Below are 27996 nucleotides of genomic sequence, written 5' to 3' on the forward strand. Positions count from 1 at the left end.
TTTAAAACAATGTTAAGAATAACTTGTCTTCTCTAAGAATACCTTTTCTAATGTTTCGTATTCCTCTTGCTTCACTTCAATTAATGCTTTAGCTTGTAGTAAGTTTGGTGGTAAATCTCCGTATTGATTAAGATCTTGATTAAGTTCTGCTAATTCACCACACATTTCCATATATTTATTATATTTATTTAAAATTTTTTGTGGGTAAAGATCTTCAATTTGCATTTCTGTTAAATCAGTTTCCAATTTTTCTACAGTTTGTTTATATTCTTTCAGTTTTGTAGACAGTAAAACTTGATTACAATAACTATCCGTTTGATCCTTTTGACTGTCCTTCACAAATTCTTCAATAGTATTCACAGCTTCTTGTAAATGACTGAGTTTTTTTGAGAATTTAGTATATTTCCTAAAGAGATTATCATACAATAATGCTAATTGTTTCTCTTCTCGTTGTTTTTTTCTTTCTTCTATTTTCCTCTCTTCACACACTATCCTTAGTACAATGTCATCCAGATCAGATAATTTTTCAAACCTTAAGATTAATGCTACTTTTTGCAATCCTTCTTTAATATCATTAGGCAAAGATTGTGGTTCCAGATTTAAGGTAGATAACAACGGTATAATTTCTTTTCTAAATGTAATATTTTCTTGAGTTGTTTCGGAAATTCCTCTTTGCACGAGTTCGAGCAATGACTGTTCTTCTAAAGAAATACTGTCATCACGACATTTTGCATTTAAATTTGTACTACAGACAGAACTATTCTGCGAGGATGATTCTACCTGTCATGTAAGTTTTGTTATAATTTAATTTATAATATAAAATAGTTATATTGCAATATCCCTCATTGCTAAGAACATCTCATAGACATGCATAAAACTTACCTTGCTGATATTATCCATACTGAACCCAAACATCAAGCAATCATTCGATTAGAAAACCGTTACAACTCGCGCTCTTTTATAAGGGTTCTCAAATACATACATTTTTGTCAATTTGCACTCCGAATGTTTGTGGAGATTATAATGGTTAAAATGGAGATTGTAAGCTTCAAACTGAAATTCAATTCAACTAGTCGAATTTGTTTAGAGTTAAAATTAGTCTTTTTAATGCTTGGCAACATTCAGTTGACAGATCCTTGAAAATTCATGGCTTCAATTTGAAATTTTAAGACCCATTTTCAAGTTAAAGATGAGCGATTATCTGCACGAATTACAATTTTTCTTTTAACTATATTTATCAACCGGAAATGCACATGTGTAGTTTACTAATAGTAAATTTTATGAGGGATCGCTTATATAAGTTAACAAGCAGTCTGTGTTCATGGTTCGTTATTTAAACTGTGATTTTTATCACCTGGGTACGTCATGAAAATTCGCACCTAGATTAAATTCCGGTAACGGCTGTCTAGAAATCCATGACCCTGTACTTACTTACGAATCGTTGATGCTGTCTTTCGTATACGCTTTCATTGACAGTTATTTGTTTTCGGTAACAATAAAGTTTGGAAAACTGTGATCTTACATAGTTATTTGATTTTAAATTAGATTGAAGGAGAGGAAGTTAGTGTCATTGTATTGCGTACTTCACGCGTTAGTGTAAAAACTGTGTTTGAAAGGTGACTGAGGTATTCCCAAAACGATTACTGAAAAAAGTGGTTAGAAACAGCAAGGATGAACAACGATCAAGGAAACGAATTGGCTCAAACAGTTGAGGTAAATTCACTCTAAAGAAAAAAGTGTTTTATTTATTTCAATTAAAAGGCAATACCATTGTTGTTATTTTAAATTTATTTTCAAAACTTTTTTACATTTAAGTATTGGCAAATTTAAATGTTTGTAAGTATGTATTCACTAGTATTCACAACTAAGAAATGATTTTTATTGTAGTTATCCTCAAATGATATTGAAAAGTTAGAAGAAGCAAAATTAAAGGCGAAGTTTCCAAATACTGGTCGTCCAATCAGTGGGCACTCAGCGTTTTTGCAGAAGAGGCTAGCTAAAGGGGTAAATATATATATTAAATAGCAGTTTGTTTCCCAGATATTCATATGAATTAAAATGCTTAAGAATAATAGTATTACTTAATAACTAAATAAAGTAATATGACAATTGAAAGTTTCTAAGAAATATATAAAACGCTTTCAGCAAAAATATTTTGATTCTGGGGATTATCAAATGGCAAAACAAAAATATACAGCTAAGCCAAAGCCAGCTGGTGTTTTGCCAACAGGTGATGCTATACCTACACCTGAAACTGTACCACAACGAAAAACATCTATAATCCAACAAAAATTTAATACCTCGACTACTTCATAAATAGCGTATAAGATTTTCAAAGTATTGCAACTCCAGTGATATGGTGCGATTGTATGCAATCCAAATTTTAAACAATACAATGTCTTTATTTTGATAGATGGTATTACTTTAAAAGTTTACTTTTGTAATATTTCTTAGATGCTTGTCTAATGATCAGAGCTTGAGTGCAAGAATGTTATGTTTCCAGTAATGTATAAAATTTTTAATATTATGTGCTATAAGAGCATTTTCTGAAAGTTTTATTTTTAAAGATCTTTAAGACACTTAAAAAAAAAGAAACAAATTGTAATGTATAACTTTGTATTATGTATTAAACATTTTTGTTTTGATTTTTCATGAAATATGGGAGTATCAGCACATAAATAATGCTCATGCATCTTTTAGTTATTTGAGTTACTTTTATAGGCAGCAATAAATTTGGATCTTAGATTCAGAAGCGCATGATAGTAGAATTTCATAATTTGTTATATAAATAAGCAATGAAGCTAGGTGTTTAGGAATACAAGGAAGACTAAAATTGATGACAAGGGATTGTAATGTAAACGTAACCACTTGTATATGCAATAGAAATTCAGGATAAGACATTTTACAGATCTGCATTTCCAAAGTTGCTGTGATGTGCTTAGTAAGACTATTTTCATATAAGATGTCAGGTTGTCATAAGAATCTGTATGTAGCATAAAACAATCTTAAATATAGCAGTTGTTTTGGTTATTGTAAACTATATTAGTAATATATTGCTATTTAAACTTAATAATATTTGTTTAGTTACCTATCCATTATTATAGTAATGAAAAAGAGAAGAAATATAATACTTACAAACTAAGCTTCTACATATTATTAATTTTCATTAATTATTTTTATTATACATACGTGTGTTAAAGCGTGTAGAAATATTAATAAATTTATTTTATTGTATGAATAATATGCTGAGTATTTAATGATATATTTACCTGTATTAAAGAGATGAATATATTTTAAAATAATAAAAGTGCACTTATAAATAAAAAGATGTGAAACAGAAAGAATTTGCTTGTATAATTTTTATTGTAACATTACCAATGACTTTAGGTTGTATTGTACATATTATCTAAATAGTGTGTTTGTTATCACATTAATAATTAAATGTAGTAACAACAAAAAATAAGTATGTGCACACTATTTCTAATCTATAATATTCAGGGTAAAAATTAATTACCTTAGTTCATGAATAACATAATTTTTTTACACTAATTCATTTGCACAGTGATAAAACGTATTCAAGTGAACAGAAAAATCAGTAACTATTTTTCTATTTTTCAAAATATAAATGAAATATTTAACATATGTACGACTTAAGTAACATTTCCCACTGATGTATTAAATATGTTTTTTATAAAAGTGTAAGTGCAAATAGTATAATAGTACTTAATATATATTAATTCTATTAAATACTAACATATTTATTATTTGTACTGGTACACAAGAGGCACTTATCTATTATCATGTTTCATAAATTTTCTAAATTTTGTTTACTTTTCTCAACTTTGTGTTCGAATTTTAAGAAAAGATAATTAGAGTTATTTTTATTGTCAGAGAAACTGATACGTTAGCAACAAAGTACTTTGTTCCAACAAACTGTATAATTTTATTATACTAAAAGATATATAAAATTTCTTTCATAATATATGTCTAGGACATATTTTCAAATATATTTGATATTATATGGCCAATTATTAAAAACTTTACACCTTAATGTAACAATAAAACTCCTTATAAAATAAACAAGTATATTCAAGATTAGTTTCTTCATATTGAAATATTTATTGATTAGAAAATTGTTGTTTGATGCAGAAAAGTATTTCAAACTGTACTTTGAAACTTGAATTATTGAAAAATGTTAAAAATAAATTGTCATTAAATTTCAGTTTTTTACTTGTATAATATCACAATTACTTTAAATATTAAAGCATTTTATATAGGCTGATTGGCAATTGCTTCAGTATGTATTTTTGTGATAATATTGTAACTTTTTTGAAGGATACATTTAACACATTTTCATGTGACATATTTACTTGTACATGTCGTCTATTAGGTCTTTGTACATTTTGTGGACAACATTTCTCTTTACTTTAAGAGTTGGTCCTAATTCACCTGTTGGTAGTGAGAAGTCATGTGGCAAAATTTGGAATTTCTGAACTTTTTGTGCATTACTTATAACCTTTAAATTTGCTCTTTTAATTGCCTTATCAATTTCATCATATACCTGAAAAAGGTGGTAGAATTTATATATATCTGAGTTAAATATTACATTATTATATAAATTATAATAATTAGTAATGGCAATGGTACTTACAACTGGGTCACGTGAATTGATAACTTCTGAAACTGTTTTTGCCTGACTTCCAATAGACTGCAACCATTTCAAAGTATCTGGCGTAAACTCATCTTTTGGTGCACCCGTTTCATTGTCCATTTCAGTCTAAATAAATACATTTATGAAAGATCGTTAAAAACAATACTTACACAATGTATAAAGAAGATAATATTTTTACCTTTAAAGTAACCAATATAGTAAGATATTTTCTTTTGTCTCCAATTAATAAAGCATTGCTTAATGCAGGTAATTCAGCTAACACTAATTGTTCTATATGAACTGGAGGAATATTTTCTCCACCAGCAGTAATAATTAATTCTTTAATTCTTCCTAAGGGTTGATAAAATAATTGTTATGAGAATAGCATTAACTAAGTTAAAATTATGTATTTATATTATAAAAAATACCTGTTATATACACATATCCATCTGAGTCTTCTGTGCCTGTATCACCACTATGTAACCATCCATCTTCACCAAAAATTTCTGCAGTTTTTGCAGGTTCCATTAAGTATCCCATAAATACATGTCTACCTTTTAGACAAATTTCTCCCTCACCGGAGCTATCTGGTTTATCCAATTTTGTTGAAAGTCCAGGTAGCGTCATACCTACAGAACCTAGCCTAGATATAAAAAGTATTATATATCACACTTTTATTTTGCATTGTATAACTGAGCTGTTAAAATTATTTGCCAGTACTATTTTTTGTTAACAATATTAGCAAGTAGCAATTAGTACTCTTAGCACAGCAGTGAAATACTCTATTGAAATGATAATACATACCTGCAGTTTTCATTTGTACTTAAAATATGTGCACCACTGCATTCGGACATTCCATATGCTTCCAACACAACAAAATCCAAGCTCAGGAAGTACTTCTTAATTTCTGTACTTAATGGTGCAGCTGCAGAAAAGCATAGGTTGCACCTATTTAAACCAAGTGTTGCTTTCACTTTGTTAAAAACTAACCATTTAGCAAATAGATAGCCCCAGTGCTTGAAATCCGTGCCATTCAATTTATTCATATTGTAAAATAACCCTTGAGACTTTGCCCAAGAAGCAATCCATGTTTTTATCACACCATTATTACGTGCAACTGATTGCATTTTTTCATAAATTTTTTCCCATACCCTAGGTACACCTATGAAGATAGTAGGTTGTGCCACAACTAAGGTGTCAACTAATGTACCTTTCAGCGCATTTTTATCAGCAAAGTATACTGTAGCTGCTATTACTAAGCAACAATATACATCGATTATCTGAAATTATTAAATTATATAAATGCTTATAGTAAATTTAAGTTTACATAGATAATTGTGCTTACCTGTGCAGCAACGTGAGATAGTGGTAGATAACTAATTAGAGTTTCTTTTCCATATTCAAATTTACAAGTATCAATTATAGATATTGCGTTATATATTAAATTATCATGACTCAACATCACAGCCTTTGGATTTCCGACTGTACCTGACTATAAGTAAAAATAGATTTATATATTTTGCATATGCATTGCATTTATTATATGAACTTATAAAGTCATTTAGAATTAATAATCTATATTAGGATTGAGTTTTCATACCGTATAAACCAAAGTACAGCATTCATTTACACCAACTGTCTTCAGAACATCATTCAGTTTATCATCAGATTCCTCCTCACCCATTTTGATTACATCCTTCCACTATAATATGAGAATTCTTATGAAATAGAGTTACCTAAAAAATTATCTATTATAAAATCAATTACTAACATTCAAAACATCTTCCTCTTTAGTTTCTTCATTATAGACGATGATTGCTTTCAAGTAAGGAAGATTTTTTTTTATTTCCAGTATTTTTTCTAACTGTTTTTTATCTTCCACAACTATTATATTGGCTCGACTATTCTCAGCACAATATTGGCATGCTGCTGGTGTATTTGTAGTATAAATTCCAACAGCAAAACCTCTGAAAATGTAGCAAAAAAAAGTATGAGTAAACGGTACATCTTAAAATAAATTGAAGTATATTTTTAAAAATATATTAATCTGTACCCTGCATGAATAGCTGCTAGATCTGAAATAAGCCATTCTGGACTGTTGAATCCCATAATACAGACACCGTGATAACGCTCTAAGCCCAGTTTTAAGAAAGCCTTAGCTACAACTCTTACTTGGTATTCATATTCCCTAAAAACAGAAATCCAAAAATTAAATAAATCTCAATGATACATTTATTATAGAAGTATTATATTTTTGAAATATGTACTTGTAAGTATAAGTCTTCCTTTCTCCATTTTCGTTAGCTCTCGCTACCATTGCAGTTCGATCAGGATATGCATTAGCTATTTTTGATAATAATCCAGGAACTGATATAGGCGGCGTGGAACCTATGCCTTCTCTGCTTAATTTTATTCGCACGCGTCCGTTCGGCATCGTTGTGGTCGTTGAGTCGGCCTGTAAAATTTGATTAGGCCCTGTAACAATAATAAATTAAAAATTAGAACGCATATTCCGATATAAACGCATTTAATAAGCCTCTTACAAAATAGATTTTATAAATACATACCATCTAGGCCGGTTTCACTGCAGCTCGCATAATATTCCTTTTCCACCTTATCCTAATGAAGTGTTTAATCGAATAATTAGTACATTACTTTTATTCTTTAAATTTATATCAAATCCATTTACCTTTTCGTTCATCGCGAACCCCTTAATCGCTCCATTCGTTTGAATTGGTTGCACCGCAGTCATGTTATCTAAAACAATAAACAATTTTCAAACTAATTAATCGATCCATCAGTTATTAATAACTTATCCCTTAATTCTAATTAATTAATTCAGTTTAAGTCTCTGGCTAATCAGATTGGTAAGTTAATGAAAATGAATTTCGGAATTTCTTACATAAGAAATGAAATGTGATTATTGAGTTAAAATGAAACGGTTCAAATATACGCAACACTGTTCGTAGATATTTCAATTTATATGATTGTATTAAAGCAAACACTGATTTGATTGGTCATCGTGAACTTGTGGGTGAGATCGCGTGAGTTCATCTTTGGGGAATGTTAAAGGTCATCGATGATACCACTCTCGTATAAAAATCATTATATACATTATCATCTGTATTTCAGCGATACAGTGATTTAAATAATCTTCGGATTTTTACCAAATCGCAAGATAAAAACAACAACTTTAGCGTATAAAACTATAATAAATATAATTTTAGTTCCGATTCGCATTAAATATTTTTATATTGTTATTCGCTCGTTTGAGTGGTCACCATAAATCAGATAAAAGAACATTGCTACGGAAGTCGGATGAGATTAAAGTACATTATTAAGAATATTTCGACACTTGGATTGCGATATCTAATATAACTAGTAACAGAAATTAAAACCTTTCTTTCCACCAGACTTAACATTCATCATTGCCGTTTTTTATTCATACTTTTCTTACGTAAGAAAACAAAAAACAGCTTTCCTAAAAACGTAAACAAGTTCTTTTCCGAAACGGAAAATGTACTTTGAGTCGGTACCCATATAAAATTCTTTTTTATTATTCGATCGACGATGATTTCCGTAACTGTGGCCAATATTGATGTCTGACAAACATTTTCGTGCTATAGAAAGTTTATATGCCAGCGAGGATGTATATTATCGCTGGCATGTGTATCACGTGTATTAAGCTTTTTTTTCCTTCTCCTCTTTCCTTTAACACTTCGAGACATCAGGCGATGCGCGGTCAAAGTACAGTTTATAGATATTAACATTTATATATACAAGAATGTTACATAAAGTAATAGTAATAAATCACAAGAACGAGCAGTAAATAAGAGAAGGGTAGAACATCGTTTAAGTCTGATTCTGATGGTGCTGTCGATCGCAAGCTTCACGCGTGACACCCTGCGCGGATAGATCACCGATCATTGTCGTTTATTTACTGCACAGTCTGATCTATTGATACAATAAACACCGAGCACGCTTTTTATCCTGTATTGTTGGCATCGTTGGTGCTTAACTCTTTGCACTCGGAAGCTTTTCACTAGAAACACTTCAACATTTTCTGATAAGAGAAACACGATATTTAGTGGAACTCGCAGAGAAATCATACGTACATCGAGGAACAAAGTTATTTTATTTCAATATTTCTCAAATTGAGAATATAAGGTATAATATTAAATATCAAATTTTATAGTTTTACTATAGTTTTTCTATAGTTTTTATAGTTTTGGAAATTTAATAGAAGCAACTGATTTAAATTGCACACCGACTTATGTAATGTACCAAACATTATCTAGATTAATGCCGTCGAATTTATGGATCATTCCGAGCGGAGCATCATTTCACGGAAACCCGAATGTCCTTTGAATTTACCGCCTGCCTCCCACGCAATTTTAATGTATATTATGTGTACTATCTGTATACGCTTATTATAGTGCCAGCCCACACCCTGAAGGCCACAGTATTTACTTATTTACAAATCTTTGTGTGTCCAGACACCGCATAATGAGTCTCGTTTAATAATTTCATTATAATAATTTAATTGGCATCGTAATAATGATCAGGATAATACTCAAGAATACATAACGGATGTAATTTGACTTTCTTCGTCCGCGTTCGGAATAAATAAATGGTGGACGAGAATTTCTGAACCTTTCAATGAAATTTGTAAGATACAAATGTGTTCTGAATTAATATGAAAAATTTATGTTCCGCAATGTATGCAATTATTGATGGGGTCATTTACAATTCAAAATTAATGACAGAACACTTGTTTTTATGCTACCAAGCAACTGCAAGGCATGGAATTAATATGTAATCAATTATTAATTTATAACGAAGTTGGTAAATGTTCGTAGTAGATTTTCGCCGGGAAATACGCGGCGCAAATGCGTGGTTATTAAATTATGAATGTTTCATTGATCGATTGAATTTGTTCTAGACAATGCCACCCTTTCGATGACTGCAAAACTATGTTAAAAGCCGCTTCTACTGTGGGATATTATTCAAATTTCGTAGATGTTAGTTTGCACGCGGGGAACGGACTATTTTGTCTTATTTAGTTATAAAAATTACCTTTAAAAAGTAGGATTACCATGTTGGCGACTTTCGAGGTAACGCGTTAGAATACCACGAGCGAAACTGACGGACTCGCCAAAATCAATAATAGAACATCACACCACCTTTCGGCGGTATATTCAAGCGTAGAATGTTTTGTTCATTCGTACTTTGTTTCAGGAAAAACTGTTGTATGCTCGTATAAATGGATCTGTTCCCTATGTAAAATTCGATATACCTCTGTATTGAGGTTGTGGCCAAAAAAGGGACAACGATTTATTTTACGAATGCTAGCGGAACGTCATAGAATTTATTCGGCTTGCAAGAAATGACGCGTAATGTTTCATACCTTGCATAATCGCTTCTTTATCGTACTTTACATGCGATACTGTACATAGGTAAGTAGATTTTGTACAGGACGAAACAAGGCAGTAATGAATCATTATCTGAACCGTGAAGACTGATGTGTTATTCATTAGATGATTACTGGAAATGCAATAAAAATTGGTTTTTTGTATTGCATAATGAAGTTCAGCATTTATCTGTGTACCATTGAATGATACGTCTGTACGTCATGGTTAATAATTACTCAGGACGAGAAAAATATTAGGTAGAGACGTCAATGGATTCAGAGATACACCGATATAGTCATTCCAAATGACATGCATTCAGAAGATTCACGTGTGAGACATGCTATAATCTAGAAATGCATGGATGAAACGCGTACTTTAAATCTATAAGCTTGATTTATATATGTATACCCAACAATGATTGACTGTGGTTCCAAGCACTTTAATCGCTTATAAGTGAATCACCAATGTCGCATAAAGTCCAACCTGTCCGTTTTAATTTGCAAGTATTACTTAATCTGACTTTAATGTAAATTATAATAATTAACGATTCTTGAAACGTCAGGATCATTTTAAAAGAGATATACGTAAAATTTGAAAATCATCCGAAGGACAATTACATTTTAATTCTTGATAAATTATGTCGAAATTAATACTTTATCGAACGTTGATGATGCGGTTTACGTATCATGAAATGAACCCAACTGATAAATATAAAAATTGTAAATATTTTAGTAAATCAGGACAGTACTAAATAATGTCCGACGAATTTATAAGAAGTGGTATAAATAAATAAGAAATAAATATAATCTCGAATATTAATAAATGAAGAACAAACAATCTTAAAGATTATTATTAGTTCTTGTATAAAGAATATCTTAACTGGTTATAAATATGTCAGAAGCACTAGGTATTTATGTGATCGACCGTAAAGTATCTGAACAGATTCAAAATTTCATATAGGAACAAAGACAATGTCTTAGCTGACATCGCCGTGTTCGCGAACTTTTCTTATATTGTAATTTTCTTTCTCTGTGTTCTGTTGAAGACAGTACCGTTAACCGCCGGTGATTCGTTTGAACGCGGAAAGTGGGTCTATGCGCTCGAATAATTTGCTTTATGGAATTACCGAACGAAGGCCAGTTACGAGTATCGACGTGTTACCGATACTAAATAAAGAAATCCAGATAAATGAATTAAACGTTAAATGAAACATTACCAGAATGCATGATACCTTCATTGATAAACGAAATCACGCAGCGGGATTATTACTAATAAATGTTACTAGTTAAAAGTAGACACCAAGAGGACCGTTTTGTCGGTACTACTCGTTTACTCGAATCTTTCCTTCGATTACAAATGATAAGCGATAACAAAAGAACGAAAAAACGAGAATGTCCTTAAGAGACGGTTATATTCCTCAGATGTAATCTTCAATTGTTATCTTGAATGTTTATGTATTTATTTTTATATTGTTTTCTATTTATCACTTTTTACTGATACGCTGATTAATTACAAGATCATGTAAAATTTGCATTGTATTTTAATACGATACATTCTTAATCGGCGCGCAAAATCGTGATTAACCTTTGACCAAAGATGTATCGAAGTAAATTTGTATTTGCGCATTACTTGTTCAAAACAGGTTCTTATTTTCGTTCCTTTTTAAACAGTGATTCAATGATGTATATATGTTTAAAATTTCTAAAGCTATTTGCAAAAGTTGTATATTTACGACCTAGATAAATAATGAGGATCTGCTTGATATTTTAAAATGCTGCGCATAAGAAAGATATGAATACATTTCATTTCATTTAATTGGTGGTTTCTCAAATGGAAGATTAAACTGTTAAAAAATTGAAGACTCATATTTACAATATCTATTGCATATTCGAACAATGTCGTCGATGTCAGAAAACTTCAATCTTTTGACGTCAAACTTTTAAAGTGCCTTCTCGCTGATACAATGTCACATTAGTAACATGCATTTTTTTAGCATTTCAATGAGTCAATTGATAGATAGTACATTCGTTTTTCGAACGGACGTCCACACATAAATGATTTGTTACAATTGCATCATCAACGACCGATATATAATCGCACAATTGTTCCGGTACAGGATGGTACTAAAACTCCGGAGGATGTAAAAATTCATTCAAGCAAATAGAACCAGATTTTTTTCTAACGAAGGTCAATTCCTCTCACAATTCACACTCGTTAAATTAACCCATTGCCACACTTTTAGTTTCAAAATCGTGCCCAGAAACGCAGTTTCTTCTTTAATTATTCCTTTCGACTTGTTCATGAAAAAATCGTACATCGACGTCATTTTTGTTCAGTGTACTAAATAAACAAATAAATGCGCACTAATAATGTTTTTTTCTTATTAAAACGTTGAGTGCCGCACGATTTTGCCGAGAAAAATATACAAAACGAAAATAATGTAGTATCAACTTATGTAATTGAATTGCGTTATTATTATTGCGGGTTTATCTTGTCGAATGTCACTGCATTAGGTGGTATTGCATGTAACATAGAAAAGTGTTCAAATAATCATAGTTTAACCGCATGAATTATAGCAGTTCGATTTTGTTGAGGTCATCGGTGACCTCCGTGGCATCCAACGTGTTAATGAAAGTATGAAATAAGAAGACCGTAAGAACGGCTATAGCCGTAATTTGCCTATATATCGCCAAAAAAATCGACGGCTATAGCCGTCGTTTGCGGCGATGGGTTAAAGAACGACCACGTGGTGACCGTGAACGTGTCCTAGGATCCATGAGCAATGTCCATCTCGCAATTTCACTATGACGTACGTGATCTAGAGTAAATGTTAATAGTATCTGAGCAGGTACAATAATTGAGTTTTCCTTATTGACGTTGTGCCACGCGATTGGTCGATTCCCGATGCCGGTTCGAACATCCGATACCAGGCAACCGGGCACGTCAATAGCCGCACACTCTACGCTTACCCAAACAAACGATCTATAGATCATCGGGCGACAATTCCGCCGTCGCATCATCCGAAAATTGACGGGCTAACATATTCCTCACGGATGTTATATCTATCCCAGAGTCCGTAATACTTAAGATAACGCGATATCGGCGGTTTCCACTCCTTCAGAAAGTGGGGAACGAACTTACAACCCGTTACCGACGATCACGCCACACAGGAATTCGTTCAATGTTTTGAAATCAGTGCCGTACTCTCTATGCTTCCCGAACTTTCTTCAGAAAATCCCGGGAACCGAATCGTCGCGTTTCGAATAACGGAACGCGGTGGTCCATCGCCGATGGAACCGATCGCGACGCGATTTTTCTGACCGGATAGTTTGCGGAATGTATGAATAAGACGAATTTCTTGTTGGCCCTACGTAAATATTTACGTGACAGTAATCGTCGGTGTTTTCTATAAATAAAAAAAACGAAACGATTCGTACCGAGCGAAATATTCGGATAGGCGTAAACAACCAGTGAAATTGCATGCGTCGCATTAGTGACACGCTCGAAACGCGCATACCTACCTGACTTTACGTTTCTTGAATTATAATTTCACAGCGACTCTAGCAGCGAACGGTTTATGTTGCCTCCGTACCTTCGCCTCCTTCCGGCCGACAACTTCCACTCGACACGAACGTTCTTGCGATACTGACGGGTACACTGTGTATTCGCCGTTGATAATCCACGCTCGGCTCGTGATCTACTCGCCGGGACATACACGAAACACGGCGAAAGATTGTTCCGCAGCCATGTGGCGGGGATCAGTGAGCAATGATGTATGGAAATTGACTGCCGGTCATATAGGTACAAGGCTTTGGAAATCTTGATAAAAATTAATGCGGAAGCTTATTTTTCTTTTTTTTTATCCTATTGATAAATAAATGCATCTTCATTTGTACCTCATTAAATTACTTTGGGCCCAACACACATTTTTTCGTCCTGAATTGACGCAGTTCCGCGTCCTTTTTTTCAACCTCTTGCGATTTTAATTGAATGTTTTACTGATAATAAATATTAAAAAGGTATAAATTGCGTTTGCATATATGCAGATACTCTTTCCTGTACACATAATTATAAATAGCATGTAAATAGCTTTATGTTACTAATATTACATAATACTTATCATTATGTTTTAAACTTCTTGTAAAATATTGACTAAATTAGTCGTTTATAGTAATATTATTTTTTATATTTAACATTGATGTTAATTTTATTTTTGACTTATCATACTTCTTAATCGAATTTCCCTTTCCTCTAATAATAATATATTTATTAATATATTAATATTTTGTACACTTAGTGAATATTTCCGGACATTTGAAAATAACTGTATAATGGCGCGTACGAAATTTACGGATACATGCGCAGTTGAGAGGATAAGCAAGTGCAGCGATATTTGTTCTTGCGCGTAAGTTTGTTATTACCGATCGCCTAGAATTTCGTAAAGTACAGGAAATTTTACAATCTTTGAGCGTAATATTTTGACGAATCAATTAAAAATGCCAGGTACACCGATGAGAGAAGAAAACGGCGCACTGGAGAAACTGCAAACAGTGGAACGTCCACCGAATGTGAATTGCGAACCCGTTGTACGGGAAATAACTCAAACCGATCATTTGAACAAAAAGTTGTTAGTATCGCTTTTGCAACGAATGAATAAATCGAATGGTGAATTCGATAAATTTATGGAGAAAGACAACGATGATCATAATTCACAGGATGACGGCGAGTTTTAAGTAGAATTTATACATTCATTTATCGCAAAACATAACCTGCGTACCGTTGGGCGGCAAAATTACCGTTACGCCCGTACAATTATCAGAGCGGGATCATTAGTTGAGGGAAAAACGTTGTTGAATAATTTCTTCCGTACAAACTTGTAATCAACAATTGTCTAAGAATTTTTTACTGTTAAGAAAGAAACTTGTTGATTATGCCGACTTTATCAGACACCTCCGATCATGAAGACGAACTTGATATTGTGGCCGAATATGAGAAACGCGATTCGGCCGCGGAAGAGGGTAACAGTTACAATGATGAAGGTTCAGGAAATGAGGAAAATCAAGGACAGACTGTTCCAAAGAGAGTTGATCCTGCAACTTCTAGAAAACACATAGTGAGAAATCCTATACCCACGTTGAATGTAGAACGTTTGAAAGGTCCTAAGGGAATACAAACTATAGAAAAGTATTTTGAAGGGTTTAAATTTCATGGCAAAGGACATGAAAAATTAGATTTGGATAGAATTTTAAAAAGAATAGAACATTGGGCACACAGATTATTTCCAAAATTAGAATTTGATGCTTTCCTGGAGAAAGTAGAAAAGCTAGGTACCAAAAGGGAGCTAACCGTGTTTGTGAAAAAATATAGACAAGATATGATTAATCCAGATGATAATGTGATGAATCGGGATATAGTAGATGAAGATAATGATGAAAAAGAACCAGATGAACCGATGGATGAATTTGATTTATTAATTGCGGAACAAATAGAAAAGCAGAAACAAGTGATTAATCAACAACCAGCATCTGATACATCTACAGCTGAAGCTCTATTCGATAAATTACTGTCACAAACAAGCAATACAACCTCTCAAGCTATTAAAGAAAGTAATACTTCAACACAGTTAAGTGATGAAGTAAAACAACGTATAGAAAAAAATAGACAACAAGCTCTTCAAAGAAGGCAAGAAAGACTGAAAGCAATGCAAGAAGATGCTGAGAGGAAAAAGTTACGAGATAATGAAGATATACAATTGCAAAAAAGTTCTAATGATACACAAATATCCAATGCTGCTCTAAATTTAGAAAATGAATTTGCATAAAGCAAAGAATAAAGAAATCTTTTATAGAGGTTATATTATAGAGAGAATAAAGAAAACTATTATATGAATTACAAAATGCTAGAAAAAAATTTTGTTACTTGAAAATATTAATGTAGCATTTCAATAAGAATAAGTATATTATATAAAGATTTTCTTACCAAACATTTTGTAGTTTTCTTGTTTTGAAGAATTTGTGCAGGTTAAATTAATAAAAACGTAATACAAATTACATATTTGTTTTTATTTAAGTTCTACGTTTTTGTGTACTGATATATAATACATTGTTACCACGAATAAAAGCATCACCGTATTTATCTTTTAATTGACCATTCACATATTCTTCTGTCTGTTCCAATGCTATATTCATGTAACCATCAAGACAAGCTAAAACACCTGTAAAACGTGAACAATAAATCAATAATTAATGAAACAATTTGCACATAATGTAATTTAAAGGACTGAAAACAAATGTTTCACCTCTATAATCTACACCACTATTTAACTTTACAACAACAGGACGTCCATGGATTTGTTGAATAAATTGAGATAATGCTTCCTTGCGACTCATCTGTAAATTAACGCTATATGTAAAATATATTTTTGAAATACCTTTACATACTTCCAACAAATATTTTTGAAAAAGGTTAGAATACACTGCTAAAATATTTTAGTCATACCTTTCAGATATTAAATTAATAAAAAGTTTTCTGTAGATTCTTTACGTGTTTTATGTATATTTTAAGGTATTATCACTAATGCTTAAAGCGTACAAATAAGAGTGAAAACAAATTTCATTTATAAACAGTAGCCAATAGATGACTAAAAAATACCTATTTTTAGTAACTGATTCATCTGGTGGCGCAAAAATAATAATTTTTCTCGATTAAGCAAGAAGAAATTATATTTTCATTATTAAATATATGAAAACATGAACAAATTCTGTAAAAAAATATTGTTGATACGTTTAAATGATATTTATTTAGTCATCCTTTTGACTGTTAACTAATTCAACCAATGAAATCGTATATATGCAATTCACATACGAACTATACTCTGATAAACCTACAATACAATTTGCAATCTACAATTTAAAAGACTCTAAATATTTTTAAATTGGTTGTTATAAATACAGAAGCATATAAACTTATAGAAAATAGCATAATTTATTGGTAAGAATTTATTTTATAATTTTTGAAATCATAACATTGTTAAATAAGAGGAATATTGAACAATTTTTTTAATAACTTTTGATCATTACATTTTTTCGCTTTCCTTAGCATCCCTATTTACGGCAAGTTCAAGTCAATGTAAAGTGAAATCGTTAGATATATGTAGTCATGAGAACGTCCCTATAATATTACTTAAGTACCTACTTACGGATGAATGGCATAAGAAATACGAATAAACATTTGTTATTTGAATAATATTTTAAATCAAATTTTTTAAGTTTAAAAGCTTTATCATTATTTAAAATAAAATGTGTGTCAGTTAAAGTATTTTACTCTATATGTTTGACATTTGATTGAAATCAAAGTGTACTTATATAAATTGGTGTCTCCATTCTTTGTTCAGAGGGATACTGTCTTCTCTGTAAACATTATTAAATTGCTATTATTATGGTATATTGGCTACCAAAGAAACGTTTCAAAAAAAGGTATTATGACTTTATCAGTTTATATTTCATTTTTGGTATTACATAGACCACCTGTCCGTTTGCAGTAACTAATATTTTAATCTTTCAATTTACCGATCAATTTGCAATAATAAAACTAATTCTCTAAAACAAACACCAAGTAGATGTAATCTCACAAATTTAAAATTTTAAAATGTAAAAAGTTACGAAATGGTTTGTTTAACAATTATTATTTCATTATTGTATAACTAATATGATAAGGAACATTTAATTAAAAGTTTGCAAACATGCGAAAATGAACATAAAAATTTATTTAAGATAAGTACTTTTACTCATGATATTTGTTACTAAGAAAGAATATTGTAGAAAAGGTTGCTCACAGCTGTGTATTATTAAATATAGATATTTTTAAATTTTCAAGTATAGATAATAGTGTCAAGTTTTGAATATAGGTAAATAGTATTATATATTGATTAATATTTCTAAACCATTCTTTATGTTTATCATTTATTTCATAAAAATAATTATGAATTATTATAAACATTTATATTTTTGTTAAGTTATGTAAATGACGATTTCATAATGATGTAAGAAATTTTTTCACTGTTAGGAAATAATATGTTATGAACTTTGTGATTTATGTATATAATTATAATAATTATAATAATTAAACATTAAAAAATGAAAAGGACAACAAGTTATATTATATATTTATTTATAATCATTTTCTATGTATCATTATTCTATAGTAATTCCTTCAAACAACTTCTACGTAACTAAATTACCTTAAAAGGAGGAATTAAAAAGGTGCCTTAAATTTGGTAGCTACTAACAAATATGCAGGCTACTTACCTACTATTAGCAGCACTGACGCCATTCATCGTTTTTGATATTTGGTATACAGGAATGTAAGTTGCTATGTGGTAATCATGATTTAGTCATGTATTTATTTGTTTGAAATTTAAATCAATGTTTCCACTTTTTATTCAATAGTCAATGTTTATCAATGTCATATTTTCATTGTAATGTCAAATATTTACCACAAATACATCTACAAGTTATTGTATAAAAACATTGTAAGTTCAAAGTATATTAATTGCATAACAAATGGTAAGAATCAGGAACTGGTAATATAAACATGTTTTGAAACATGATAATTCATTCTGATAACAGAAGTTTTACATTGTATAACTTAATATTGGCTGGTATTCATATGTTTTAAACATAATTTTTAAGTCTAATAATGCAAATAATCTTCTGAATCAAACAAAGTTAGTAATGTCTATAAATTGAAATCCTTGTATACATGTGAATTACTCAAAGCTTTTTACTAATTTTGTATAATTTTGTACTTTACACTCTTGTTATACTTTGTTCTGTTTTCGCTTTGTAATATTAACTGTGATTTTTTTTGTCACATATTTTCTATTATAGTGTTCGCCATAAGTTGTAATATAATTAAAATACATTTGGAAATACATAATTAAGTGATATAAAAAAGATAAAGACAAATTTTTTAAGTACTTTATCTAAAATTTCATTTGTAAAGTTCAGTTTGTGTGCTTCACATACATGTGAATTCGTTATCAATTTCATTATATTTATATGCATCAAACCACTATGGAATTAAAAAGGTAATTCCATAAATGTGTTATATTCTTATTACCACTTTTTTAATGGTTTTGTACAAAAATTGTGGTGTTTTAAATGGTATTTTTCTTTGTTTGTAACCTATTAGCATGTTTTACTAATAAATATTATTACATTATCCTCTAATAATAAAAATAAACAATATATACTATAGAATAATAATATACATCAATTATCTATACATAAGTGTATTTGATCTTTTAATTAATTATTTACATTATTAACGAAATACTATTATAAAAGAATAAGTTTAATTCGCATTACAGATATTTATTTTGGATGATGAAAGCATCAATAATTACATACTTAGTTATATTTGGGCTCTTGCCCATTATATTTCATTATTCTTATTCCTTACAAAAGAAAATACTCTTTTTAAATTTTGGTAAGTATTTAGAATTTAAGCATATCATTTATTAAATTGCTTTTTCCAATTAGAATTGATTTACTATTGTGCATGATTATTTTCATATTTTTAGTACATTGGCCACTTAATGTGGACTTTTCAAAGCCAGAGTCAGTTGGAATGAAAGGTACAAGGAACTTTTATCTAATAACTGATCAAGAAGTAAAAATCGGAGTATGGTAAGAAAAATATATAAGGTGAATTATATTTTTTTTATTTTTTTAAAATGAATAATATGTATTTTTAGGCAAGTTCTACCTCAATCATTATTAAATGATTCTACTATTATAACTGATAATGATTATGAGAATGTATTGAGTAATACAAAACAACCTGTCTTTCTTTATATGCATGGTAATAGTGGAAATAGAGCAAGTGGTCATCGCTTAGAATTATATAAACTTTTTCAATCATTAGATTATCATGTTATAAGTTTTGATTATAGAGGTAAGTGTAAAATATCTTGATTCTTAAACGTGTAAACAGTTTGACCATTTACTCATCTTTTTATTTGCATGGAACTAGGTTACGGTGACAGCGAAGTAGTAGAACTTTCAGAAGTAGGAGTAGTCGAAGATAGTAAATATGCATTAGAATGGGTGTTGAAAAAAGTCAATGGATCATCTCCTGTTTTTGTATGGGGCCATTCTTTAGGCACTGGGTAAATATTTTAAATTTGTTTCTGAAAACTTTATATTGTAAAAGGCGGATAGATGAATTTTATGAATGATTTTATTACTTATAGTGTCTCCATTCACGTATTAGCATTATTGGCACAAGAAAATATTCAGCCAGCAGGTTTGTTCTTGGAAGCACCATTTAATAATATCGCAGAAGAATTAAGCGTACATCCATTAGCACAGGTATTCTCTAGCATAATTAAATTTTGGTATGTATTAATTTATATATATATTACTTTTTTATTTTCAAGATTTTTAAACATTTACCATGGTTTCATTGGGTTATTGTGGAACCATTTTATTATAATAATCTTCGTTTCGAATCAGATGAGCACATAAAAAATGTTCAGTGTTCAATTATGATATTACATGCAGAAGATGATAATGTTATACCATTTTCCTTGGGTGAAAAAGTATGGAAATATCTTGATATTTTTATGGAAGTTCTGTACTGAAGTAATAATGATGCTATATTTGCACTTTCAGTTATACAAAGCAGGTATAAATTATCACGGTAATGGTACCAATCAAATTCAATTTACACGAATAGATTCGTCACATGGTCTTGGGCATAAATATATATGCCGCTATGAAAAACTACCTAATATAATTAGGTAAATTTTACTTATAATTTCATTTATTATATTGATAATACATTTTAATAATATGTGACATTTTTTTAGATCATTTGTAGCAGAGACATGTAAAAATCGGACTGACTAAATTATGAATTGAAAAAATATTATCAAGATACAGTGGGGCCCCGAGTTACGTCCTTCTGATTTACGTCCTTTCACAGTTACGTCGTCTTCATGCAACACGGTAGTCAATTGTTTTTAACCAATATTTCTTGCTCTACGTGCTTAGTTTTAACTGAATCACTCTGAAATTTACTTGAGTAAAGAATTTTTATGGGTAAATAATTTCAAATTATATATTTATATTAACATACGTGCACAAGTGTAATTAATCGAGAGTTAAGATCATTATTTATATATGTGTAATGGTATTGTAGCATCAGATGTCCTCATCTTTAAATTATATTGTTAAAAAAAAATACTATAGGTTTAGAAACTAAATCAGAGATAATAAAACTTTTTAATAACGGAATACAAGGTTTCCAAATTAACTACAAAATAAATTTGTCAGAAACAACTATAAGAGCATTTCTTAAAGATAAGGAACATATTTTGTTCCAATATTATTTGTGAACATCATGTGTCTTCAATTCTTCATAAACATTTGCTACATTTAATCTCTTCTATTATTTTTATACATTTTTAAGAAAATGTATAATACATACATACATGTTCACCCTTTGTACCCTGACTTACATCACACACCCTGGAACCAATTAGGACATAAATCTGGGGGCTCACTGTACCTGTATTTTTATAGTATGTATTAGTAGTCTCTTATAAATAATATAAATTGGGCTTGAAATGAAATCAGTAATTAAAAATTTTGAATGCTGTCTGTTTTTTCATTACATTTTATTCTTTAATACATTAAATATTATACTTTTTGGTAAACCTGTACTAATTTGGAAGATTATATAATTTTTTATGTCCGAACTTTGTGGAGTATAAAGTATTTAAGCACTATTGTTCAGTATTAATCAAAGTTCAAGAGCATGTAAAATACGTTGAAACGTTAATACATTCACACTTAGTTATAGTAAAGTAAATTTTATTTGAGGGCATAAATACGGATATTTATACGTATTTTGCATAAAATAATGTTGTGTGTTAACGAAGCCAATGCTGTGATAGCTACTTTCAGGCACATCAACAGTGTTTATTATTTTGTATTTGTCAGTGAATGTGATATTTTTACAAATCTATGAATACTCAGCACTACATATGTATTCTCATCAATAATTATGTATATAATACAATTATTTGTAAAGTATTTTAAAATATTTCTATGTCAATACACTTCATGTTATTTATATAAATGATGCAATAAAGAATGGTGATATTATGTTTGATTAAAACCCCCGAATATATCCTGTGCATTAATAATTGTCGATCATCTTATTTTTAATAAATAATTTTCTATTATTATAATGATATGATTGAGAAGTGGGTATAGTTAGGTTAGGTCGATCACGATATCTGCTTGTAATATCCAACATTTTTTGAAACCATGTATTCAATAATGTGAAGTATTTTCTTCTAATAAAATCGGAAAGTAAATGATAATTTCAATGAATCGTATAATAAACTTAACACACTTTAAGTGTTACATTTACGTAAGGTAGAAAATACATTACGTATTAAATCTATTCTATACCTTATCTGTGGTTGAACATTAAGGAGCACCAAATCAAATACTGACTAAATCAGACCACGTGCCAAAACATTGACAGCACAATGCATTGTGAATATTTTTGTATTAGTATAACAAATATTAAAATGTTATTGTGACGTATAATCATTTAATGTAGCATGAATGTTAAAGAGAAGTAGTTATATTCTTTCTTATATACACATTTTAAGTATAAAAATAGTTTAATATTTATATAAATAAATGGAGGATAATACAATGGTGGATAATACTACAGAGGATCAAAGTATTTTAACATCAAAAGCATACAAACGAGCTGAGACAAACTTAAAGGATAGAATAAATCGAACATGTTTAAAAAATTATCCACATTATTTGGTACCAGGATATAACTTACATAATGATTTCTCGTTGGATGATGTTGATTTGGAAAATATTGTTGAACAATATCAAGAGTATCCTTACTATTGTGATCTACCACGACCATTATTACCTCCTGCTAAAATTCCAAGAAGTGGTAAGCAGTTATCTCAAAATAAAATAAAATTACATTACGTAATTTTAATAATATTTATTTCTAATTATGCAGTGTTAAATAAACAAGATCCTGTATTAGAACTGCTTAGTGTTAAGGATCATATGAACGATGATCTACAAAGACTGAAGCATTATTATCTCAAACATGAGAAAGGTAATATAGTAATTTTATGAATTAAACAATTTATAAATAAATGAACATAAATTTTTGCAGAGTTAGGACAAACATATAAAAAAAATATAAAATGGCAACAAACAGGAAAAGCAGTTACTGCTAAAATACCTAAATATGTAGCTGTTGTAGCAGAAATTATGGATCTAGATCCAGATCCGTACTTTAAAGGGGTATGTCAAATTAAAATTTTGTAAGTAGAAGTAAGACTTAAAAGAAAAATTTAAAAAAGTTGATAGAAATTTATTTTAGGCTTATAATTGGTACTTCACTGGTGGATCTGTAGATCAAATTCAAATAAATGATAAGAATATATTACTTTTTCCTTTCATGAGTGAATTAGGTATTATTATTGAACTGGTCATTTGTATTGCACGTTTAAAGTGTTTATGGTCTGATTTTAATCTATTTACAGTTGCTGCACCTATTGTTAATATAGATGAATTTCTCTGGAAACCAATATTTCAAAAAGCAACTAAATGTGAACTTGATGGTTCATTATTTGAATTGAAACATAATATTAATGTTGACTCCTGTAAGTTTATGATAATATCAATATTATTGTACTACACAGAATAGTATTAAATTTTCATCAATATTTTAGGTATGATTTTGGGTAGATACAAGAGTCATTGTAATTTTTACATATTATCAGAACGCAATACTAAATGGAATCTCACTGAAATTCATAAGCAAACATCAGAAGTCCCACTAGTTAGCGTAGATTTAAGTTTATTTAATTTTAATCAGTATTGTACAGTAAATGTAGAAAGATGTGTGACACTGTGGGATGTAACTAAAATGTAAATATTACTTATGATTACAGTCTTTGAATACATATTTGTTTATATATAAAACTATTATTTTTATACTTGTAGGAAACATATACGTAATAACACTGTAATGCAAACAACTGTACTGGATGATTCATGGGGAAGTGTAAAATTTGATACGATGGATCCAAATGTTATTTTATTTGTAGATAGATGTTGTCTTCATTACCTTGATATTAGGGTAAGTACAAAGTGACTCTTATTAGATGTTTTATGTGTGAATAATAATAAATATTATTATACTTCATAGATTCCATTTGATAAACCGGCATTATCATTGTGTCCAAAGCCATTTTTGGAAAAGTGTGAAAATATTACATTAGATATTGAAAGTAGACATCATTCTTGTAGATATATAGGGACTTACCATAGTGTTCTGATGTGTGATAATCGTTCTCCAAAACAATGTGTACAACAAAAATGGACTCATCAGTTTAAAAATCCACCACTAATGGGTCAAACTGTGAACAAGTATTAAAAGATATAAATAGATATATATTTAAATATAAGTATACAGGAAACAGATTAATATGTGATTATTTACAGAGAGGACAAGGAATTTATTGTTTTGTCTAGTCAAGTACCTACTGAAACTACAATACTTTTAAATACTTGGATAAGTAATGAAACTTCACATTCGTTTAATTTTCCATTTACACCTTCTCATGTCATGGAAACGTTGAATGAATCTCAATTACAAGGAATGTGTTTGAATCCATACTTGAAACATAGATTTGAATTATGTAATGTAGGCTCTGTAATTATAAAAAACGAAAGTGAAAATATATTCTTGTTTCTTCAAAATTCAATCGGTATGGATATTATTAGGTAATTTGTTTGAAATGTATATTAGTTTGATAAAAGATATTGTGAAAATATATTTTTCAGGAGACATATATTATCAATGTATAACACATGACACTCCATTGGACAAATATTCACCTATTAACTGCAAGTCATATTGTATATTGAGTACATGGGAAAATGTAGTATCTTCACAAACAGACGCACTATCACCTTTAACAATAACTGAAAAATCAAACATGCAACATGTTTATGAGTGTAAGTTTAATGTATTATTTGAACATTTTACATTAAAATGATGCTATGAGTATTTACATTTTATAGGTTTTACAAATAAAAAGTTACGATTAAAGTGTAAAGACGGTGAAACGGATAATGATTTTGAACCAAGTTGGAAACAGTCCCTTGAAAAATTAAATTCTTATATGGATATATTAGCACCGGAACTACTAGCTGTGTGGGATATATGTGAAGAAGTACCATTGCCTTTAACAGCAGCACCTCACCAAAAAGTTTTAAGTTGGCTGGAATCTGCAGATACTAAAGCAACAATATTCTCTCAAGAAGAATTGGAGAATGTAGCAACACCAGTTAATACGCAAGAATTAATAAGTGTATCACAAGAAATAGATATAACCTGCTTAGATGACAGTAATGCGTTACAAGAATTACTTTTACCGAAAGTTAAATCCCGTCCAAAGAAGAAGGAACATGTACGAAAAAAACGAAAGATATGATATTTATGTATTTATTTATAAAGATAATTATATTTTTAATAAAATAACGCAATAAAATTATGAAGTAATGATTTGAGTGTACAGATGACTTGTTTATTTATTTATAGAAAACATTGTACAATAATTACAAATAATGTGCATTGGTAAGATAAATGAATATGTTAATGAAAGTTCATAATATTTGTACATTTTACAATTTTCTATTTTCTATTTGGATTTAACGATTTTGAAGGAAAGTTGATTTCCATTTTGAAGTAAGTACTTTATTACTTTCCAGCTGCGCTTTTTCTTCCTCTTCCATTTGCGTCTAAAACAATTACAATTAATTAAAATATTTAAAAATTCATTTACTATGAACAAGTGCAAATACTTACAGCTAACTTCCTCTGATTTTCTCTAAAAACTTGTAGTGGATCATCAAATTGCCTATAATAATTCAGGACATCCCGTACATCTTCTACATTTGTAGCTAAAATAGCTGAAAAGAATTTGTGAAATAAGATTAAAATAATATAGATAATTATATATATATCTTATATCTTATGTATATATATAAAATATTTCCAAAACTTATGAAGACTTACTTTTGAGGAATGCAGCTAAGTCATACAATGTTGTATCATCGTCATTACCTGTCCATTGTGGTAGCTTTAATGTGTTTTCAGGATGTAATTTTGTTCTGTTTGGATCCCAATCAACTACTATAACCTGATACAGCATCAAGTAAATTATGTTGTAAGCTGTTTATTTCTTTTTAGATAATAAAATATTAAAAATAAGTTGAATAATTTACCTTACTGAGATCACGATTAAGAGCATCTAGATCTTTAACATGGTGCCCATCTATGAAACGTGTTGAATCTCTCACTAATCTATACATGATATATCCATTAGGATCCAAAATGTCCAAAATTGGAAAGACAGTCTAAAAATAACATTAAACAAATGAAATGCTAAAACTATGTAAGTTAATGTTTTATTTAAGAACAATTTATATTACTTACCATACCATGATCAGCAGTATATACTACAATTTCAAATTGTGGTGGCGCAACAGCCTCTAAAAATTGGTCTACCCCAGGTCTCTTTTTAAACCTCCAGCCAGTTTCATACTTATGATACAATAAATAAAATAAGTAACTGTGATAAAGAAATCAAACACATTTTGATTAAAATTTAACATACCGTCCAGTCAGGGTGTACAAGAAAATCGCTCATTTCCAATATTAAAGTATAAGGGGGTTGAATGTAAGGATATTTAAGAGGATCTGGAAGCAGCTTTTCCCTGCTAGGCTCTTGAACCATCTATAAAAAGAATTCATGTACATTTACATAAATATGAAAAATACATACAGTGTATATAAGTAAATTATAATAAAGAATTTCATACCTTTGTGTAATAAGTATATTCTCTTTTGAGTCTTTTATATATTCTTTCAAAGAGTGGCAAATTAGAATATTCATCTTCAATTATATTTCCCTGTTCATCGTATTTTACTTTTGTCAAATCATAAATAGTGTAAGACAATCCAAAAGTAAGAGTTACTCCAAGAAATGCGAAAGAATATTTAAGCATTCTAATGGACTCTGCACGTTTTTTCTTTTCCTCTGCATCTTCTTTTGATTCTTCTACATTTTTATTATCAAAAGCATTCTGCGCTAAGGATTGAACAGTACGAGCTAATTGTATATTTGTTAAACTATTTGTTATTTTTGGTCGGTGTGCTGTGCAAAAAAAGGCATAGTTAATATAAGAATTATTTGGATCAAGATATTTGTTCAAAAAACGAATGAAGAAGACTGTATTTTCAAAATCAATGAAAAAGGCATCATCATTTGTTAACAAGGATAAGGATATTCTTTCATTACGCGTACTAATTATAGTACTTCCCACTAAATTTCCAACATGTAGATGCATGCTTCAGTTACGTAAGGTTATGTTTCTCTGCTTATACGTACCTTTTGTGTTGTAATTATACAATTGCCCTGTTTGACAAACAGGTATTCGAATAATTGGCTGAAGAAGTTTAGAGTATAGCGTTTCTGTCCTCCCGTAATATATTTTATGCAAATGTCCCAAACTTCTTGTTATGAACGCCATTATTTTAAGCAGATAATGGACTTTCGGGCAGAGATGTACGCAGAAAGATCGTGTTCGTATTCTTTCGTACGTTTCACTACGTTGATGTTTTAGTAATCTGGTTTGTTAACATATTTAAGGGTAGTTTCTAAAATTCTAAATCTTTTCACGCCTCCAACGTCAATTGCATTATACCTAGTAACTCGAAAACAGCGTTCCCCCCCCTACCTTTGCTCTGGAAGCTGTTCGAAATACGTATATTAGTAGTTTTATGTAGTGTTTAACATCAGTA

At 29.9% G+C, this 27996-nt stretch overlaps 8 protein-coding genes and 2 long non-coding RNA genes across 22 annotated transcripts; 5 read left to right on the plus strand and 5 right to left on the minus strand.

The window, feature by feature from the left end:
* Positions 1-12: 12 nt before the first annotated feature.
* On the minus strand, positions 13-1292 carry LOC116426918 (uncharacterized). The gene is made up of 2 exons (XM_031976586.2): positions 883-1292; positions 13-780 (listed from the first exon to the last, which is right to left on the minus strand). The coding sequence occupies exons 1-2, from the start codon at positions 913-915 to the stop codon at positions 13-15; spliced, it is 801 nt and encodes a 266-aa protein (XP_031832446.1). The 5' UTR covers positions 916-1292.
* A 40-nt stretch (positions 1293-1332) lies between these two features.
* endos (endosulfine alpha) lies at positions 1333-3506 on the plus strand. Its single transcript, XM_031976587.2, has 3 exons — positions 1333-1713; positions 1888-2004; positions 2146-3506. The coding sequence occupies exons 1-3, from the start codon at positions 1672-1674 to the stop codon at positions 2314-2316; spliced, it is 330 nt and encodes a 109-aa protein (XP_031832447.1). The 5' UTR covers positions 1333-1671; the 3' UTR covers positions 2317-3506.
* On the minus strand, positions 3345-13735 carry bgm (acyl-CoA synthetase bubblegum family member 1). 3 transcript variants are annotated; one of them, XM_031976625.2, is made up of 13 exons: positions 9728-9852; positions 7341-7408; positions 7219-7270; positions 6919-7126; positions 6705-6839; positions 6423-6618; positions 6252-6353; positions 5997-6143; positions 5456-5931; positions 5080-5294; positions 4851-5002; positions 4652-4777; positions 3345-4561 (listed from the first exon to the last, which is right to left on the minus strand). In XM_031976625.2, exons 1-13 carry the CDS (start codon positions 9747-9749, stop codon positions 4367-4369), a joined length of 2094 nt encoding a protein of 697 aa, XP_031832485.1. In that variant the 5' UTR covers positions 9750-9852; the 3' UTR covers positions 3345-4366. The 3 variants fall into 3 exon arrangements, with proteins under 3 accessions (XP_031832485.1, XP_031832484.1, XP_031832482.1); XM_031976624.2 differs by lacking the exon at positions 9728-9852 and adding an exon at positions 13584-13735 and having other exon boundaries at positions 3345-4777; XM_031976622.2 differs by having other exon boundaries at positions 3345-4777; positions 9728-9858.
* Positions 8885-13009, plus strand: LOC143176914 (uncharacterized). Its single transcript, XR_013001457.1, has 3 exons — positions 8885-9496; positions 9594-10107; positions 10189-13009. It is a non-coding gene; the product is annotated as an uncharacterized LOC143176914 (long non-coding RNA).
* LOC143176913 (uncharacterized) lies at positions 9805-12879 on the minus strand. Its single transcript, XR_013001456.1, has 3 exons — positions 12817-12879; positions 10059-10195; positions 9805-9927 (listed from the first exon to the last, which is right to left on the minus strand). It is a non-coding gene; the product is annotated as an uncharacterized LOC143176913 (long non-coding RNA).
* Positions 13736-14796: 1061 nt separating the features above from the next.
* LOC116426936 (uncharacterized) lies at positions 14797-16316 on the plus strand. The gene has a single exon (XM_031976636.2). It carries the CDS (start codon positions 14993-14995, stop codon positions 15881-15883), a length of 891 nt encoding a protein of 296 aa, XP_031832496.1. The 5' UTR covers positions 14797-14992; the 3' UTR covers positions 15884-16316.
* On the minus strand, positions 16104-22690 carry LOC116426937 (U6 snRNA-associated Sm-like protein LSm6). Of its 3 annotated transcripts, XM_031976640.2 has the most exons (4): positions 22548-22683; positions 18369-18567; positions 16361-16451; positions 16104-16276 (listed from the first exon to the last, which is right to left on the minus strand). In XM_031976640.2, exons 3-4 carry the CDS (start codon positions 16449-16451, stop codon positions 16128-16130), a joined length of 240 nt encoding a protein of 79 aa, XP_031832500.1. In that variant the 5' UTR covers positions 18369-18567; positions 22548-22683; the 3' UTR covers positions 16104-16127. The 3 variants fall into 3 exon arrangements, with proteins under 3 accessions (XP_031832500.1, XP_031832499.1, XP_031832498.1); XM_031976639.2 differs by lacking the exon at positions 18369-18567 and having other exon boundaries at positions 22548-22690; XM_031976638.2 differs by lacking the exons at positions 18369-18567; positions 22548-22683 and adding an exon at positions 16561-16871.
* Positions 16888-22933, plus strand: LOC116426934 (lysophosphatidylserine lipase ABHD12). 8 transcript variants are annotated; one of them, XM_031976628.2, is made up of 11 exons: positions 16906-17052; positions 17161-17537; positions 18266-18424; positions 19433-19551; positions 19646-19751; positions 19820-20019; positions 20098-20233; positions 20318-20435; positions 20504-20665; positions 20739-20866; positions 20936-22933. In XM_031976628.2, exons 3-11 carry the CDS (start codon positions 18354-18356, stop codon positions 20973-20975), a joined length of 1080 nt encoding a protein of 359 aa, XP_031832488.1. In that variant the 5' UTR covers positions 16906-17052; positions 17161-17537; positions 18266-18353; the 3' UTR covers positions 20976-22933. The 8 variants fall into 8 exon arrangements, with proteins under 8 accessions (XP_031832489.1, XP_031832490.1, XP_031832488.1 ...); XM_031976629.2 differs by lacking the exon at positions 17161-17537 and having other exon boundaries at positions 16888-17052; XM_031976630.2 differs by lacking the exon at positions 18266-18424 and having other exon boundaries at positions 16905-17052.
* On the plus strand, positions 22785-25705 carry TAF1C-like (TATA box-binding protein-associated factor RNA polymerase I subunit C-like). Its single transcript, XM_031976626.2, has 11 exons — positions 22785-23058; positions 23131-23232; positions 23293-23423; positions 23503-23593; positions 23666-23785; positions 23855-24053; positions 24129-24264; positions 24334-24554; positions 24630-24895; positions 24972-25145; positions 25212-25705. The coding sequence occupies exons 1-11, from the start codon at positions 22785-22787 to the stop codon at positions 25622-25624; spliced, it is 2127 nt and encodes a 708-aa protein (XP_031832486.1). The 3' UTR covers positions 25625-25705.
* Positions 25697-27978, minus strand: LOC116426933 (mitochondrial import inner membrane translocase subunit TIM50-C). Of its 2 annotated transcripts, none has more exons than XM_076374414.1 (8): positions 27584-27978; positions 27015-27283; positions 26810-26929; positions 26629-26736; positions 26418-26549; positions 26209-26332; positions 25999-26102; positions 25697-25931 (listed from the first exon to the last, which is right to left on the minus strand). In XM_076374414.1, the coding sequence occupies exons 1-8, from the start codon at positions 27723-27725 to the stop codon at positions 25842-25844; spliced, it is 1089 nt and encodes a 362-aa protein (XP_076230529.1). In that variant the 5' UTR covers positions 27726-27978; the 3' UTR covers positions 25697-25841. The 2 variants fall into 2 exon arrangements, with proteins under 2 accessions (XP_076230529.1, XP_031832487.1); XM_031976627.2 differs by having other exon boundaries at positions 27015-27349; positions 27584-27974.
* Positions 27979-27996: the final 18 nt, after the last annotated feature.

Source organism: Nomia melanderi, chromosome 2 (assembly GCF_051020985.1).
Source record: "Nomia melanderi isolate GNS246 chromosome 2, iyNomMela1, whole genome shotgun sequence".
Lineage (NCBI taxonomy): Eukaryota > Metazoa > Arthropoda > Insecta > Hymenoptera > Halictidae > Nomia > Nomia melanderi.

Excerpts from the sequence above, each read along its gene's own strand:
- LOC116426933 (XM_031976627.2), bottom strand. The coding sequence starts at position 27,725 with ATGGCGTTCATAACAAGAAGTTTGGGACATTTGCATAAAATATATTAC. Across the intron at positions 26,930-27,014 it reads AATATACTTATTACACAAAG|ATGGTTCAAGAGCCTAGCAG; the intron begins GTATGAAATTCT and ends TTCTTTTTATAG. Across the intron at positions 26,103-26,208 it reads CTTAGCTGCATTCCTCAAAA|CTATTTTAGCTACAAATGTA; the intron begins GTAAGTCTTCAT and ends AATTCTTTTCAG.
- TAF1C-like (XM_031976626.2), top strand. The coding sequence starts at position 22,785 with ATGGAGGATAATACAATGGTGGATAATACTACAGAGGATCAAAGTATT. Across the intron at positions 24,555-24,629 it reads ATGGGTCAAACTGTGAACAA|AGAGGACAAGGAATTTATTG; the intron begins GTATTAAAAGAT and ends GATTATTTACAG. Across the intron at positions 24,896-24,971 it reads GTTTCTTCAAAATTCAATCG|GAGACATATATTATCAATGT; the intron begins GTATGGATATTA and ends TATATTTTTCAG.
- LOC116426934 (XM_031976629.2), top strand. The coding sequence starts at position 18,354 with ATGCAGGCTACTTACCTACTATTAGCAGCACTGACGCCATTCATCGTT. Across the intron at positions 20,436-20,503 it reads GCGTACATCCATTAGCACAG|ATTTTTAAACATTTACCATG; the intron begins GTATTCTCTAGC and ends TTTATTTTCAAG. Across the intron at positions 20,867-20,935 it reads AAACTACCTAATATAATTAG|ATCATTTGTAGCAGAGACAT; the intron begins GTAAATTTTACT and ends ACATTTTTTTAG.
- bgm (XM_031976622.2), bottom strand. The coding sequence starts at position 9,749 with ATGGTAATCCTACTTTTTAAAG. Across the intron at positions 7,271-7,340 it reads GGTTCGCGATGAACGAAAAG|GATAAGGTGGAAAAGGAATA; the intron begins GTAAATGGATTT and ends ACACTTCATTAG. Across the intron at positions 4,778-4,850 it reads CTATATTGGTTACTTTAAAG|ACTGAAATGGACAATGAAAC; the intron begins GTAAAAATATTA and ends GTATTTATTTAG.
- LOC116426937 (XM_031976639.2), bottom strand. The coding sequence starts at position 16,451 with ATGAGTCGCAAGGAAGCATTATCTCAATTTATTCAACAAATCCATGGA. Across the intron at positions 16,277-16,360 it reads TAGTGGTGTAGATTATAGAG|GTGTTTTAGCTTGTCTTGAT; the intron begins GTGAAACATTTG and ends CACGTTTTACAG.
- endos (XM_031976587.2), top strand. The coding sequence starts at position 1,672 with ATGAACAACGATCAAGGAAACGAATTGGCTCAAACAGTTGAG. Across the intron at positions 1,714-1,887 it reads AATTGGCTCAAACAGTTGAG|TTATCCTCAAATGATATTGA; the intron begins GTAAATTCACTC and ends TTTTTATTGTAG. Across the intron at positions 2,005-2,145 it reads AGAAGAGGCTAGCTAAAGGG|CAAAAATATTTTGATTCTGG; the intron begins GTAAATATATAT and ends AAACGCTTTCAG.
- LOC116426936 (XM_031976636.2), top strand. The coding sequence starts at position 14,993 with ATGCCGACTTTATCAGACACCTCCGATCATGAAGACGAACTTGATATT.
- LOC116426918 (XM_031976586.2), bottom strand. The coding sequence starts at position 915 with ATGTTTGGGTTCAGTATGGATAATATCAGCAAG. Across the intron at positions 781-882 it reads GTATGGATAATATCAGCAAG|GTAGAATCATCCTCGCAGAA; the intron begins GTAAGTTTTATG and ends CTTACATGACAG.